A 16,118-nucleotide genomic window follows, 5' to 3' on the forward strand; every position below is an offset into this window, starting at 1 on the left:
AATTCAGACACCGTCACAATCACCGCAATTTTTGTCAGGCTTGGTAAATCACAATGCGGGTACTAACTTAACTTCTTTGCATTTTCTCCTCCCAGTATTTTGCACTTTAGGGCAGAAACGCCCCATATTGAATATTCATTAAGGCAAACGTACTAAATGGACAATGCGTGTTGTTTTGCTCACATGAAAGACGCAATCCTCACTGCGTGTTGTTAGTAGATCAGATAGCACTTTTTTTGCTGGTGGTATCAAGTTTGCACACGTTTTAAGACACGCAAACCTTTAGTAAATCTGGCCCTATATGTCAGCACTGGGATTGATTGGTGAACAGTCCAGGGTGTACCCCGCCTCTTGCATAATGACAGATGGGATCAGCTCAAGACAAGTGGTAAAAGATAATGGGTGAGTAGTCAGCGATTACAAAAAATATTAATGCAATAATAATTCTGAGCCATTAAAATGTCCCAACTTCTTTCACATTGTACACCATCTGCCCCTCCACACACTTAACACAGCCATCAAACAAAGTGACTGACAGCTGGTTTCACGACTGACGGACACAAAAACTCTCAGATTCCTCTCTATGGTGCAGGGAACACGACAAAGATGATGAAGAGGAGATGTTACTGTGTCAGACTTTCATTTCACCAGAGCACAAAGAGAATAAAACAATCAAATCCAAGTATGTTTTTATTTTTTTGATGGTTTTTTTTTTGTAGCAAGTGTGTAAACTGTGAACAGAAAAAACACTTTCATCAGCTCATTCTTGAAACATGAAAATTGACTGGAAATCCTTTCAAGTAACGCTGCATTCACATGTCTGATTAATCACACAAAAGAAACCTGAAGAAGTGGACTATCTCAGAAGCACTGAGAAACATCCTGGTATTGCAGAAATGCTCTGTAGGATTTAACATGTCAGTGAAATCGATCCAGCAGGGTTACCGTACGAAGCAGGATTTGCGGTTATCATCATCATAGGTCACATCAGGGTTCACTTCTGATCGGGATAGACTGTCATGGTAACATATGCTGAACACTTAACCTGCTTCAGAACATTGATTTTAGTCTGTAGCAGCCTGTGTTTCACTTCTTCATCATTTCCTTTACATAGTTTGCTCAGAGTTTGTTGAATATGACGATCAGCTGACGGCAGGCTCGTTCATGATGGTGATAAGTTATAGGAAGCTTACACCGCCGCTTTCATGTGTACACACTCATCGAATCTCTGTATTATAGGCCTCAGGAGCCGTGAAGCTGCACGTTTAAAGTCTCTTTTCATGACCGCTGACATTTTCATGTTGATGTCAGGGCTCGCTCACGTGAATAAATCAGATGACTTGTTAAGTATAAAAGCTGATCATCCTTCGAGCCGCTAAAGTCTATGCAGTTTGTGGTTCTGTGTGTGTGGTCTGTTGTGTCGTCTCCTCGCCGTCAGCATCTGTCTGCTGCTCGGCCAACATGTCCCTCAGATTTAGGCTGAGGACCGCGTCTCTGGGCTCTGCTGACACCTGCAGGGCGGGAGGAGAACTATCAGCGTGGGTTCAAATAAAACATTTCTCACCATTAACCCAAGTGTGATTTACTGCCATAGAAAGGAAAAGAAGCCAGAAAATATTTCCATGAATAGACATAACAATACAGCAGGCTGAATGCTGTGAGCATGTGTAGCTCTTTGATTAATTATTGAACAAAAAGGTAGATGCTATAATAACAACAAAAGTAAGGCACCAGCAGCTAATGGTTCAGATTCAACCCTGTTTAATTGGCTTGCAGCTCTGGTTACTCCTTATACTCACAAGTGGATCTCCTCTGCGTCTGAGCATGATGCCTTCTGCGAGTAACGCCTTCCCCGTCTCCTCGAACAGAGCCGAGTCCTCGAACTCAGCACGGCTCTGCAACTCTGTGTATTTATCTACAAACCTGCAGAATCCCAGAGACACTAAGGTCGTCAAAAAGTACAGATCTTCTGAGACATTTTCAACATAAAGAGAGACAGCAGGGTCCAAATTTAACAAATAAAAAACATTTTCCTGTGGTATCAAAACTGGTACTGAGACTTTTTACCAGAAACACAAGGTAGCTTAAAAATCTGGAATTGTGACAACCCTAAAAGACACAGCCACAAAAATTTAGTTAAGAGAAAACATGTGATGAACTGCATTTTAAAGAGTCCATAAGGGTTAAAACACAAAACACTTTACCATATCATTTAGATCACATCAGTCGTATTCATGTCAGCACATCATATCTTTTCATAGAACACAGTCAGAATGTTAATGTCTGTCTTCTGTTTAGTGAAGTACCTCTGACACGTGGAAACAAAGTTGGACCTGGACAGATCAAAAGGCCGACCAGGTACGTACAGCTCGTAGAACTTTCTGAAAGCAGACAGACAGAACAGTGTGAGCATCGCCTGAATACAAATCTTACAAAAACTGTTCATGCTGATATGAAACAGCTGAATCTTATTAAAATCACTGTTTTTATCCATAAAAGCTTGACTAAGGCCCTGTGTCCACCTATTGTTTTTTTGAGCGGCAGCGTCTTGTTTCAATTGTTGCCGATATGAGGAGAGAGCGTGCAGCGTCATGCACTCCACTTTTTTGGTGCGGCCGCTCAGAGTTGAAAATCCTCAAAACTTTCCAGATGGGCGCTGACGTCCCCAGCGCTCTTTTCAAAATATATGATATACCCCTTATTTTTGTCCCCAACAGATGCGTCATGTATCACACCCTCCATGCTCCTCATCCAGACAAAGCAGAAGGGCAATCATCATGAGCATTGTGACAGAAAGAAAACTGTCTGAAGAATTAAACATAGGCTACAGTAAAAAGTAAGGGAGCAGCGATGGTCATGCAGTGGACGTTTAAAAGTGACTGTTGTCATAGAGACAAGACACACATGTAGCCGTTTTATTCTCAGCACTCAAGCAATTCATCCCAACGCTCCAGAGCTCACAGCCAGCGCTAAGTAATAAAAAAATAAATGTGTGGTGGACACAGGGCCTAAATTGACATTCTATTATTTCATTGACAGTGATGATCGTCCTTACGCTCTGACTTCATCCTCTCTGTAGAAGATCTCTGGTACGGTTTCCTGTTTCTTGATCCCGGGTCTCCTCCATGGTTTCACATGAAGCGGGTCTCTCTTTGGAGGAAAAGCTTCATAAACTTCGTACCAGACCGGTTTCGCTGATCGCTTAACGACTCCAGAGCGCATCAGATCTCGGACCCTGAAAATCAAACAAAGATGGAAGAGTCAGAGTCTTAAGGATGGGTCATTTATTGTAAATAAAAAACAAACAAACTGCAAATCAAATCAGAATAAATGCTACATACTGAACTTTCACTTGTGCTAGCCCTATGATAAGACTGTTATATATACTTTTATACCAACACTTTTGCTTTTTAACCCCTTTATTTCATGTCAAACACCATGTTTCAACACCTAATTAAAATGGATTTTGTAAGCAAATATGAAGCAGTGAAGCATAGTTTTTTTTATAATTTATGAATAGGTGTATGAAATGTGTTAAGTGTCAGCTCTGAAAAACCTTCTGGATATTGATCGATTGTGCATTGTTATTTTTTAAGATTTATTTGTGTAAAATGCACAGCTTTGTGTATTTTGTATTGATGAAAGGACCATTTTAATTGTGTTATTTTCCGTGTGCATGTTGACATTAAGCAGTGCACTGTTCATTAAAGTGACAGTGTGGCATTTGGCCCATGTGGATTTGACTTAATCTGACTTTGTTTCTGTTATTTAAAATATTAATATATATTGTGTATCGCAATTCAGCTTAAACAATATCGAAAAATAATTTTGGTCCAAAAAAATCGCCCAACCCTAAAGGTCAGTTCTATTTCCCTCGGAAACACCGAGTCCCAGGTTTTCCTAAATACCTACAAGCAGGACTACAGTTTTGGGCGCATAGCTATGACGTAGGCACTCAGCGTCTTTGGTCGCGGTCATGCTCTTGAGAAATGACATTAATGTATGATCTGTTCATTTCAGCTGCTTTTCATGTTTATATTTACTGTCTTTGTTAACTAAATAACGCATCGTATCACACTATTTCCAACACAGTGAACAACAACATGCTATTCGTCATATTGACGTGTATATCCTCTGTTAGCTTCTAAAGCTAGCAGACGCTAACAGCCACAGCGTACAGTTTGGCTCTCTTACCGGGTAAACACATTCCCAAACTTCTCTAGTCTGCTGCCAGCCATTGCACTTCTTTGGTCCACTAATGTGCCCTCAAAGGTTACGTTAATGACGTTAGCGGTACACGTTATGATCATACATCCATGTGTGCCACCAGAGGTGTCGTTCTTCTTCTACGAACGAATATCCAGCAGACTCTTCTTCTACTTCTGTGGCATTTAATGGCGCTTGGCATCCGTAGTTGTTGCATTACCGCCACCTACTGGGTATTATCAGCTTCACACAGGACAAAAAAATATGTAGTGTCCACCCAAAGTGCACCCTTTCAAATCCTTCACCGTGCAACTACACAGACACACTTATCTAACTTATCTATAAGTCTTTCATCCAGCAGAGTGCAGTGAAGAGAGTGAAGATGCTCTCCACAGATAGGTTTGTCTTCTTCTTCCTCCTCCACTTGTGAGTGACAGTTTAGACGCTACCAGGTATGACTGGCCTCCGCAGGATAACAAATAAAGAATTACTGACACTTTCACTTTTAATATCCACACATCCAGCCCTTATCATGCAGGAACTGTTAAACTGCTTTCATTAACATTAACTTCATTAAGTTCATTAACTTCCCCACCAGGGGTAACAACACATTGGATCACTACTACAGTAACATCAAAAATGCTTATGCTGCTGTCCCCAAACCTCACTTTGGAAAGTCTGACCACCTAGCAGTCTTGCTACAGCCTACTTACACCACAAAGCTGAAAGCTTCAAGTCAGGGGACACCGTGGAGTACAAGCATGCTCGGTACGAGCTACAAAAGTCCATCAGAGCTGCCAAAAGAACATACTCCCAAAAACTTGAAAGCTGCTACATGGACAACAACACGAGGAGTATGTGGCAGGGAATACAGTCCATCTCCACCTACAGAAGTAACACAAACAGAGTCGAAGTTTGTGACTCCACCCTACCAGACACACTGAACAGTTTCTATGGCAGATTCGACAGACAGAACAGCGACACCCCTACAAAGTCCCCCCATAACCCAGAGGAGACCGCACTACAAGTAACACAGACACAGGTCCTTCGGGCTCTGAAGAAGGTGAACCCCCACAAGGCTGCAGGCCCTGATGGGGTGGCACCAAGAGTCCTAAAAGCCTGTGCTGAACAATTGGCAGAGGTGTACACAGACATCTTCAACACCTCTCTCAGGCAGGAAACCGTCCCACGCACCTTTAAATCATCTGTCATAGTTCCAGTCCCTAAGAAACCACATACAACCACAATGAATGACTTCAGGCCAGTGGCACTCACGCCGGTGGCCAAGAAGTGTCTGGAGAAGCTGGTCCTTCACTCCATCAACTCTGTGATTCCAGACACTGTAGACCCCCTACAGTTTGCTTACCGCACCAACAGATCGGTGGACGACGCGGTGGCCCTGGCACTCCACTCCACACTGGAACATCTGGACACTAACAACATGTACGCACGCCTCCTCTTTTTGGATTACAGCTCCGCCTTTAACACTATTCGGCCAATGAAGCTGACTGGGAAGCTGGCAGACCTTGGAGTACCGACACCCACAATAACAGCATCATCATTAAATATGCAGACGACACGACCATCCTTGGCCTCATCAGAGAGAGGGATGAGTCCTCTTACAGGGAGCTGGTCCACAAAGTCACTGTCTATGGAGAGGACAACGACTTAGTTTTGAACATAGACAAGACAAAGGAGTTAATTCTGGACTTCAGGAGGAAAGCCCCCCCTCGACAGCCTCTCACCATCAAGGGGACTGTGGTGGAGCGGGCTGACAGCTACAAGTTCCTTGGTCTTCACATCGCGGAAAACCTGAGCTGGGCCCAAAACACTGCTAAAACAGTGAAGAAAGCACAGCAGTGGCTCCACTTCATCAGGCTGCTGAAGAAGACTGGACTTAAACGTCAGCCCCTCACCCAGGCCTACAGAGGACTCGTTGAAAGCATCCTCACCAGTGGAATCACTGTGTGGTTCGGAAACATCACACTGTCTGAGAGGAAATCGCTTCAACGGGTCATAAAGACGGCAGAGAGAATCACTGGCTCCAACCTCCCCTCCATGGACACACTGTACACACAGCGCTGCAGAGGAAAAGCACAGAGCATCCTCAAGGACAAACGGCACCCAGCTCATGCTCTGTTCAGGTGGAAGAACTCGGGCTATAACCTGCGACATCACAGGCCAGAGAGCATCTCCACCCACAAGGCCCGCTGCCACAACAGCTTTTTCCCTGCTGCCGTGAGACTTGTAGCACAGGACATTAAGATGGGAAGGAAGTACTTCACCCCACACCTCACAGACTAGATGGACAGTTGACCACCTCACAGTGCAATACAAGTGTTCAATATTAACCTTAAAAACAAAAAACAGTGCAATTATATAATGTGAAAAATATGTGTGCAATAACCTCAGGTGCAATAAGAGATAATAAGTGCAATAAGAAAACATATTTATATTTTCATTTCATTGTACAGTGTTCCCCTTGTTATTTTTATTTTTTTGTATTATATCTTAGTTTTAATACAGTGTATAACTTCTGTACAGTTTATTTTAATTTACTTAGCTGTTAATACAACTTGTTTTTACTTTTTGTACTCTCTTTTTTTCTTACAATGCTAGTCTATTTTATATATAATTTTAACTTTTTTGTAGAAGCTGACTCAGGGAGAAACGCACAAGAATTCCAATGTACCTGTACTGTCCTGTACCTGTGCAAATGGCAATAAACATCTATTCTATTCTATTCTATTATAAGTTGGGGGTTTCTTCTTCTACTAGGCTACTTCTTCTTCTTTGGTTTATAAAGGCACTTGACATCCAAAAGTGTTGCTGCACAATGTCTACACACATGTGAGCTGCGTCCAAACTTCCAGTACTGAATGGGTTTGTGATGAAAGGGCCTTTACTCTAATAGATAACTGATGTGGTCTGGTAAAACTTAATGTTTGTCCGACAAATTTAAAGCCACATTCTGGCTGTCAGTTAGTTTCATCCCAGCCAAATGGATTTCTATTTCAGTCTCACTGTCATCCCGTCAGCTTTAGATTTCAGCTATTTTTATCTTTTTCCTCACAGATTTCTTTCCGCTGTTTTGTTTGACAACTCCATGCGTCAGCCATATACCTACACACAGAGGCGCTGCTTGTCAACAGGCAAGGGAGGCAACTGCTTGGGGCCCCAGACCAGTAGGGGCCCCAGAGGGCTGACAAACTTTAAACCAAAGCAGCGGCCCAATATGTGCAAATTTTGCAATCACAGTAGGAAACTTCCCTAAGGGAGCCCTCTCCTGACAGCATTCACTCTTGTTGCCCTGCTGATTGATCTTTGCCTATAGGCCCCAACAGGCTCAAGAATCTTCACCTCCTGCACCCTCTGCACACCTTCACTGCTTCTACACTTCTTCTTTCAAATTTCCATTCACATTTTCCGAGCTCTGACAATCTTCCTCTTCTTCCTCTTCTTCCGCTCCTCTTCTCTGGATTTACCTGAGAAGACCTGGATTCTGGTTAATTCAATGTCAGTTTGCTTTACCTCCATCTGTATTTCATGTAGTCTACCTTATAATTAATTTCCTTTTAAATCCTTTTTTTTCAAATCAAGTCGCATTTAGAAAAGCCAACATTCCTTGTCCTTCAGTTTTCTGAACGACTTCTTAGATTTCCCTCGACCAGACATGTTGTCCTTCATTTTGTCATCTTTTAGTGATGTTGGAGGTAAACTTTGAGCATGTATTGGGGTCTTTGTCTCTGTCCCACTGCATTAAACACAGAGTCCTGTTTGATGAGTTTCTATGTACAGTTTTATGTTTAAGGTGCTGTGTTTCGTAACAGGCTGATCCAGATGTGTTTGACTGCAGATGTCAAGATTAACAGGTAGAATAAATGAAACATGTCAGGGTGAAATTTCACTTTAGACTTAAAGAAATTGGCAGTAGTTACATAAACATCCAGGCCTTGCTCGAAAAAGAGGTCATTTGATCTCAAGCAATTCTGCCTGGTAAAATAAAGGTTAAATAAATAAAAAAAAAACATCCCAAGCTTTTCAACGTACATGAAACCAGAACTACAAACAAAAAAACAGTTTATTTTGTACTATTGGAACATTTTAGAATCCCTATATTTGCTTTGTTTAGTCGAGGATTGAATAAAAATTGATCACAATTACATGTTTATTGCAAAGGATAAATTGGGCCAAAGAATATTTTTTTTCAGTTGATTCTGGCTCTTGGCTTTAATTTGACATTTAATTCTCTGCTCTCCACTCACAGAGGTGAAGTCCAGCCCCTTCCTGTGGACAAACAGGGGACTCTAATATTAAATGGTTATTGTCCGTCTCTCAGCGTGAGTCTCAGGGGAGATTCATAATGAAAAAGATGTTATCTCTCTGTTCAGTTCATCCCATGAGGCTTTTATGAGGAAAACAATTCACAGGATCCAAACTGTACAGAGAGCAGGAGCAGGACTAGAAAAAAAACAGAGGAAGGAAACCCCCCCCCCCTCCTTTCTCTTAATGTCAACAAAATAAAATATAGTCTTTCAATTAACTATTAACTACAGACATGTTCTGATTTTAATCCTCACCTTCAAAGCTCTCCAAGATTTGATCTCTGACTTACGTTGACTTTATAGACCTGAAAAAAGTAGAAACCTGAACGGTCTTGTAACACTTTTAATTGTGGAATGTACCTTTAAGACGTACTGTGTTGCTAAGTTACAAGGGGAGCTATGTCGCTTGATAGATCAAATAGTAGCCATACAACCAGAATTTGTTATAAACGACACGTATTATGCAAACCCCAGACACATGTGGCCGTGCACTTTTGGCTAACCTATTGTCTCAGATGCTCTCCAAAACATCAATAACATTTGTATCCTTGTGTTTCTCTGTTTTTAGTCTTTCCTGTTTTATTTTGTCTCCTCCTTGTGTTTCTAAATGTCCCTATGTGTGCATTTCCTGAGCCTTGCCCCCAGTGTTTCTTGATTTGTCTTTCTTCCTCTCTTTGTCTGGTTTCCTCCTTTTTGTTTGGCTTCATCAGTTTCACCTGTGTCTACTCACCTGGTCTTGATCAGCCCCCTTGTCTATTTTCACCTCTGTGCTCATGTCTTCCTACTCATGTTCTGTGATATGTATCCGCATGGCTCATTGTTTTGCCTAGTGGATCTTTTAGAATTAGTATGGATTTGAGACTAAGTACGTTTTTTTTTTTTTTTTTGCCTTTTATTAAGTAAACTGTTATAGTTAGTCTGCAATTGGGTCAGCTTTCTTTGTTTTTTCATGGATGTGACGGATACTGATTCTGATCTGTATTTTCTCCGTTCTGTTTGTGTTGATCTCCTCTTCTCCACATGACGACAGTGGATTAGTTGTCTCTCTGCACACACAAGGAAACTGTAAATCCTCTGCGACCAAATTAGAAAAGAGTGGATTTACAAAATCCGCCTGGCAGCATGAAAACAAGTAAATTCTTCATAAATGCTCCGGGGAATGTAAAAAATGCAGCCCTACACCCTGACGTGATCTTATTCTCAAGATGTTTAACACAAAACCTTGTCCAAGTTTCAGATTATTAGTTTCCTCTGGACTGTGAAGTGAAGTAATGTGTTTGTTTTTTCATGGGCCCTTTTTCTTCCCTGTCTGCCAGCTGTGTTCAGCAGCTCTTCTTCATTGCGGTAAATATATTTAAGACAAAAAAACGAAATGAATGTTCATGTTAATATTGTTTAATACTCAAGTCATTACTGGCCACATTTCGGGGAAGAGACATGCAGAATATCTCAAACTTGTGCAAAAGTGCAGCCTTGAAAGAATAGAAATATCATTACTCTGACTAATGATTTTTAACATCTCCATGCATCTTCACTCACAGTATTTACTTTGTGATGCTGTCAGACACAGAGCCACTGAGCTCCACTGAGCCACGCTGCTTCACTGGCTGACATGTTCCTTCATCACCATGAACACACAATCTGTAGTTAATATTTAAGTAAACCAAACAAAAAGTTAGTTTCATTTGTCAGGACTCTGTGCTCCGCCCGATTGGTCGGTGCTCAGAGCAGAGAAACTGCTTCTGGTCAGGATTCTCCAGAACATGTCCCCAATGGAGGTTTTTGTTTAAGCATGTTATAGAGGTTCTCGTGTTGTCATGATTTGGTCTTTTTTAGTTTTGTTTTTCAGTGTTTAGTGTTTCTTTATGTTCTAGTGTGTTTTGTTCATTCTTGAGTTCTGTGTGTCTTCAGTGTGTCAACAAATGTATTTATTTTGTAGTTGTCCTCGGTGTTTCTTGTATTCCTGCCTCTGTGTGTTTCCCAGTGTGTTTGCCCTGATTGTCCTTACCTGTGTCTTGTTAGTCTCACCTGTGTCTGATTACCCTATGTCTATTTAGTCTCTGTGTTTCTTCCCCTCTGGGTCAGTTCATTGTATGTTGTTTCTATGTCGTTCGTTGGTATGTCAGTTTTTGCTCATGCTCCTCTGTGGCTCCCTGTTTTTGTGTTGTTTGTTGAATCTTGGAAGTAAGTTTTTGTTTGCCTTTTTGTTTATTAAAGACTTTTAGTTCATTCTGCACTTGGGTCCACCTCTACTCGTTTTCCGACAATCGTGACACTCGTGGCTCATGAATGCTTCAGGAATCACCTTTAAGATATGGAGCTGGTTGTTGGAGAGGAGGTGTCCCTGCTTCTCTGCTTGAGCAGTACAGTATGCATTTATTGGTGTTTCCACTGTCAAAAGTTGTGAATGGTATCAAAATAACTGATCCGTACCGCCCTACTTTTTTGGTTCCCTTCTGTTGGAGTGCCAAAGGAACGGATCTGACCCTTAAAAGGCGGAGCTAGACATACTGCAGTCTGTTGGTAGATTGTCCTTCTCACCTGAGCTCTCAAGTATCATATCCCAAACTTTCTTTGTTTTTCCAGCTTTTGGCTGATGTATCCCAGGATGCGACCTTCTCTTAAACCAAGCTTGACTGCTTCTTGTAATAAACAGCCACATGCCAGGAAGAGAAGAACACAAAATTTGCCGGGCTTCCTCCATTGCTACACGTTCTTCATCTCTGTTGAATTCATTGGTGGGGGATACTGTGTCACACTGCTATGATGTCACGCTATTACGTAGCTGACTATCCCCATCCGACTTACACGCCCCCTACGCAAGCAAGATCTGGGTTTTGTGTATAAAACTGTTCTGTACTGAACCGAACTCAAATGGACCACTTGATGGAAATAAGCGTTGGAGTCACCTTCACTGATGAAGCATCGTTTACTGGCCTGAACATTGAGACTGAAGCTGTTCACTGAAGTCAGACACGCTACACCTGCTGTCAACCAAACAGACTTTAAGACACGCAGATCGTGCTTTTGAGGCTGTAGCACCAAACCTTTGGAATCCTCTGCTTTGGTCGATACCTTCTGCTGACTCGGCCTTTCATTAAACAGGCCTATTGGTAATCATGTTTACCCAGTCTACTTACTGTGAATCATCCAGGTTTTATTGTGCCAATTATCGGCCTGTGAGCCATCCCCTTTTTTTCTGTTTGTATTTCTGTTTGTTGTCCTTTGTTGATCTGAATCACTTTGTGACCTTTATCCATGATAAGTGCTCCATAAATAAAGTTTACATACTTCCTTAAAGAGTGTTCCAGGGACAATGCTAAAACATGAATACTGGTTTCTGGTCTCTGTGTCTGTCTTGCTATATAGTGTGTGCAGATTTTCAGTGCTGCAGTGAAAGTAACTCCAACATGATCCACTCAGTTTCAGTCGGTGTTGTACATAAAGAACCCAAAAATGCTGGACCTAAACTCCAACGCTAGCTACAGTTTTGTGGGTGTAAAATTCTCACAGCAGCGTAGGGCGAAAATGTAGGCACCGGTTCAGTTCTTATCAGGCTTTAACCTTCTGAAATCTCTACACGACTGGTGATTTTAGGGCAGAGAACAGACGGGGGGATGGAGAGAATAGAGAAAAATACAAAATGATGCCAGGTTTATGCTTTAAGGGAACATATGAGGGAGAACTTTATGTTAATGGGGTTAACAGCAGGTAATATAACCACAACAGACTTTTCATGACGTTTTTGAAATGTTTGAGCCTTTTTTTGTGTGTCATTAACATTTCACTGAATGGACTACGATGCAAGGAATTCTCTCTGTGGACATTATGCCGGTTGTTTCATGGATTTAAGACGCGCATGTGTGTGTGTGTTGTTGAGCAGCAGCACAGACGGCTTACTGCTGTGTGGAGAAAGTGAACTTTAAACTGTCAGCTGACTGCAGATAAAACTCCTTTATTACTGCGCGGTTCAAGAGGGCTGGAGAGACACGCAGGAACACACAGGAAGGGGGACACACACCACCTGCTCACTGCTTCATCTTTTCTTTTCTTTTCTGCTTTAACAAAAATAAAGTGAAACTCTGCATGAATAAAGAGGAGTGACACATTTATAGGAGGGTTCATGGAGCACTGAGCAGACTGCATTTAGTCATCAGGTGGCTTTTCAGGTTCGTCCACAGAGAGCATTTAGGAGCAGAGTCAGGCGGGCTGGTAAGGCCAGGTTCAGTTCAGGAATGTCAGCACGTAACAGGGTGGTGTAGAGAGAGCGACGGGGGAGGGAGGGACGGGGCCGACAGGAGGGACAAAGAGCAGGAGAGAGAGAGAGAGAGAGAGAGAGAGAGAGCGAGAGAGTCATAAATGCAATAATTACAGCTTCAGAAAAACTCTCCTGGTTCAACAGGCTGCCTGCGTAGCTAACAACACTTCTGTCCATCTGACAGGCGTCACACAGGGCCCAGGGAACACATCTGTTTGTGCTCCTCTTCTTCTCTGGATTTACTTTTCAGCATTACCTTTCATTTCTCGGCATGGATCTGCTCCTGGATTCTGGTTAATTCAATCAAGTTTCCTCCAGACAGCACTACTTTTCCTGACTCACTTTTTTCTCCCCCCCCCCCCCCCCCCGACCCCTAAATGAAGAATAAGGAATCATCTACCATGTCTGTAACTGCCCTGTTTAGAGGCAAGTGGGGGCAGAAGACTGAAAGCAAGGAGAAGCCTTCAGCAGCTGTGATTCAGCCCAGTCACATGGATGAGGATGATGAAGACGAATCATCAGTGGGCTTCAGCAGAAAGACAAAGCTGAGGAACTCCCGCTTCTACAGCTCCATGAGGAAGAAGAAACAGGCGGCAGGGGAGCTGTCTGACAGTAAGAACTCCTCAGCTTTCATGTTTACCTGCTTCACCTGAAGAATGCTGCTTCGTTTACATTTCACTTTCCATTTCCTGGCCCCGCAGCCACAGGTGTTTAATCAGATACTCACCTGTGTATTCAGCTAGATAATCAGTAGCTCGTTAGCATGTTAAAGGAGCCTCCGTAGAAACTGAATATTGTGAGTGGAACAAAAGGCTGTGATGTCTGAATGAAAACAACCAGAGAAACTTGTTCTGTTTGAGACGCACACATCTGAGAAACACCTGAACAGGTCTCACACACAAACACACGCACACACTCTGACCTCATGACTTCAAGCTAAAAACAACCTGACGTTAGTGTGTTTGAATGAAACAACAGAAAACACCTGTCAATACACCTATTATTACACATGTGTAATGAAACAGAAAAGTTGTTGTTGTGACTTTTACTGATTTATTGAACAGTCTTTTAAAGGTACAGGAACTTCTAATGATTATTTTCCTTCAAAATGTTAATGGGTTTCTGTCCAGTGCATGTTCTCGAAGAGGAATGCAGTGTTTTTTTCCCCTCCGAGCCAAATCAAACTCAACAATAAAGTGTTTGAGTTGAGACTTTGGCCGGCCTCACAGGGAGGGATCAAAGCGATTACTTAACACACAATAACTCCAGCCGATTGTCAGCATCACACTCGCTCATAAAAAGGGAAAGTAACATTAAATCATAAAACTGCAAAGCATGCCCAATAACGTGACAGAATCCACTCACATGATCATTTAAGACGACGATAGAAAAAGGAAACTTAAACCAGTGGAGTGCTTTCACACAAAAGACTACGAGTGTAAAGATTATAAATGATGATTATTGATGAATATTTTATTTTATAGGTTTATAGATAATCTGCACATGGCACTAATAACTCTGGGGCTTTCCTTTTCACCACAGATAAGATGGCATGTCAGATATAGGAAGAAGCAGTCACAGCAAAATATGAAACTGATAAGACTGTGTTAGACAACCAGCACTCTTCACTGTAAAAATCACATCCATATATAGAAATTAAGCACCATAATATTTGTGTAATGAATTTATTGAGACATGAGTGTTGTTGCATTTACAAGTAATCCAAAAATGAGTTTCCTTTGTCAGGAGTCCCTGCTCAGCCCAAGAGGTCGAGTTTAGAGCTCAGAGTAGAGAAACTGCTTCTGATCAGGACCCTCCAAAGCACCTCCCTTTGGAAGTTTTTATCTAAGCATTTTATAGAGAAACTCTCGAGTGGCTCGTCTTATAACTCGATGAACAAATATGTTGAGTCAGATACACATTTGTTTGTTTATTTTTTTATTTAACCAGGTTGGTCCCATTCAGATTAAGAACCTCTTTTTCAGGGGAGACCTGGTCGAGACAGGCAGCAGCAAAAACACAGAGTTACAGAGACAAAAAAGGAGACAAAGTACAATTTACAAAACACTGCATTAAAAGAGAACCATCTATGAGTCAAATCTGGGAGTCAGTAGTTCAAGCAGTTGAGCTAAAAACATCAACATCCTGTAGAATCTGCTTCCATTTTTTCTATTTCAGATTTAAAAACATTGAAGGACTTTTGTGTGTTTTGTTGCTGTGTATTTTATTGTATCGTCATATCTTTAGTGTTATCTGGTTTATGATGCTGAACGCTGTAAATGCTATCACACTGTATATGTACAAGTTCAACAAGAGACAAGGGTTGAAAATGAGCCAACGCTTCAAACATCAGCTAACCGCTCTGTGATGGCACTATCGCATAAATACATCAATATCGACCACAGAGTGCTAAGTAGGGTAAACATCGATATGATTCTAGTAAAAAATCCAATGATATGGTTCTTGTTATATTACCACGGCAACAAAAATAGATTTCCTAGGCAACAGGGAGTTTCTTGTTTTTCAGTTCACAAAAATTGCAGACAAACTCCTGCACACTGCACACTCTAAATGGCACAAATACGGTGGCAATATTTAGGTATAGACTATTACCAACTTGGTTAAAAATGACTGAAGATCCGTCTCTTTTATTTTGAAGGCTTAGTTCTTTCCAATACTATCAATCATTAAATTAATGGAGATTGTATCCTGTAAAAAAAGTGGTATCGGAAAGTATTAAAGTATTGAAAGTTTTGACATCCTCAGTGCAAAGGATGGCAGTGTACATTGTAGGAAATCGGTCCAGTTACAGAGATCAGTTGTGCATTAGTTATTGGGCGGCTGTTCTCAGAGTCAGTCATCTCTCAACCGGAAGGTCAGGGGTTCGATCCTGGAGCAACATGTCCGATGCTTGTTGGTAGCGTACGAATGTGGATGAATGGATTAGTTAACACAAATGGACTCTTTACAAAGCAGCCTCTGCCATCAGGGTGTGAAAGCACTTTGAGTAGACAGAAGACTAGAAATGTGCTATACAAGCCCAAGTCCATTTACTAACATTTAACTAAAGGTAATCTATTTATAAAGCATCTAAGCTGATATCATCATCATAAGGGGATACATGCCTGTTTCTCTCAGTCCAGGAGGAACAGAAAACTCTTCGTGCAAGAATCACTGGTACACTAAAAACTATTGTTTAGGAGAGTTTCTGGAGATCTCATATTTTCTATTTGTTACACCCCACCATGGGGCCAACAACAACCCATACATTGATTTACTGAATAGACATCAAACACCTTAACAAAGTAAACACTGAAAGGATTTTAATA

The 16,118-nt window shown here is 41.6% G+C and overlaps 2 protein-coding genes across 3 annotated transcripts in view; one reads left to right on the top strand and one right to left on the bottom strand.

Annotated features, from left to right (window-relative positions):
• ngef (neuronal guanine nucleotide exchange factor) overlaps positions 1-16,118 on the top strand; it is a 96,446-nt gene that overhangs the window by 54,806 nt on the left and 25,522 nt on the right. Inside the window, exon 2 of one of the 2 annotated variants that reach the window (XM_061045621.1) lies at positions 13,161-13,401. In XM_061045621.1, the coding sequence (XP_060901604.1) occupies positions 13,167-13,401 (235 nt within the window). In that variant the 5' untranslated portion in view covers positions 13,161-13,166. Of the gene's footprint in view, positions 1-12,868; positions 13,402-16,118 lie in introns of those variants that run through there. The other variant, XM_061045620.1, reaches the window with a different exon arrangement.
• Positions 678-4,374, bottom strand: mrps23 (mitochondrial ribosomal protein S23). The gene is made up of 5 exons (XM_061046093.1): positions 4,195-4,374; positions 3,056-3,235; positions 2,307-2,381; positions 1,800-1,923; positions 678-1,511 (listed from the first exon to the last, which is right to left on the bottom strand). Exons 1-5 carry the CDS (start codon positions 4,308-4,310, stop codon positions 1,383-1,385), a joined length of 624 nt encoding a protein of 207 aa, XP_060902076.1. The 5' UTR covers positions 4,311-4,374; the 3' UTR covers positions 678-1,382.

The sequence above is a fragment of the Labrus mixtus genome, chromosome 9, assembly GCF_963584025.1.
Source record: "Labrus mixtus chromosome 9, fLabMix1.1, whole genome shotgun sequence".
Lineage (NCBI taxonomy): Eukaryota > Metazoa > Chordata > Actinopteri > Labriformes > Labridae > Labrus > Labrus mixtus.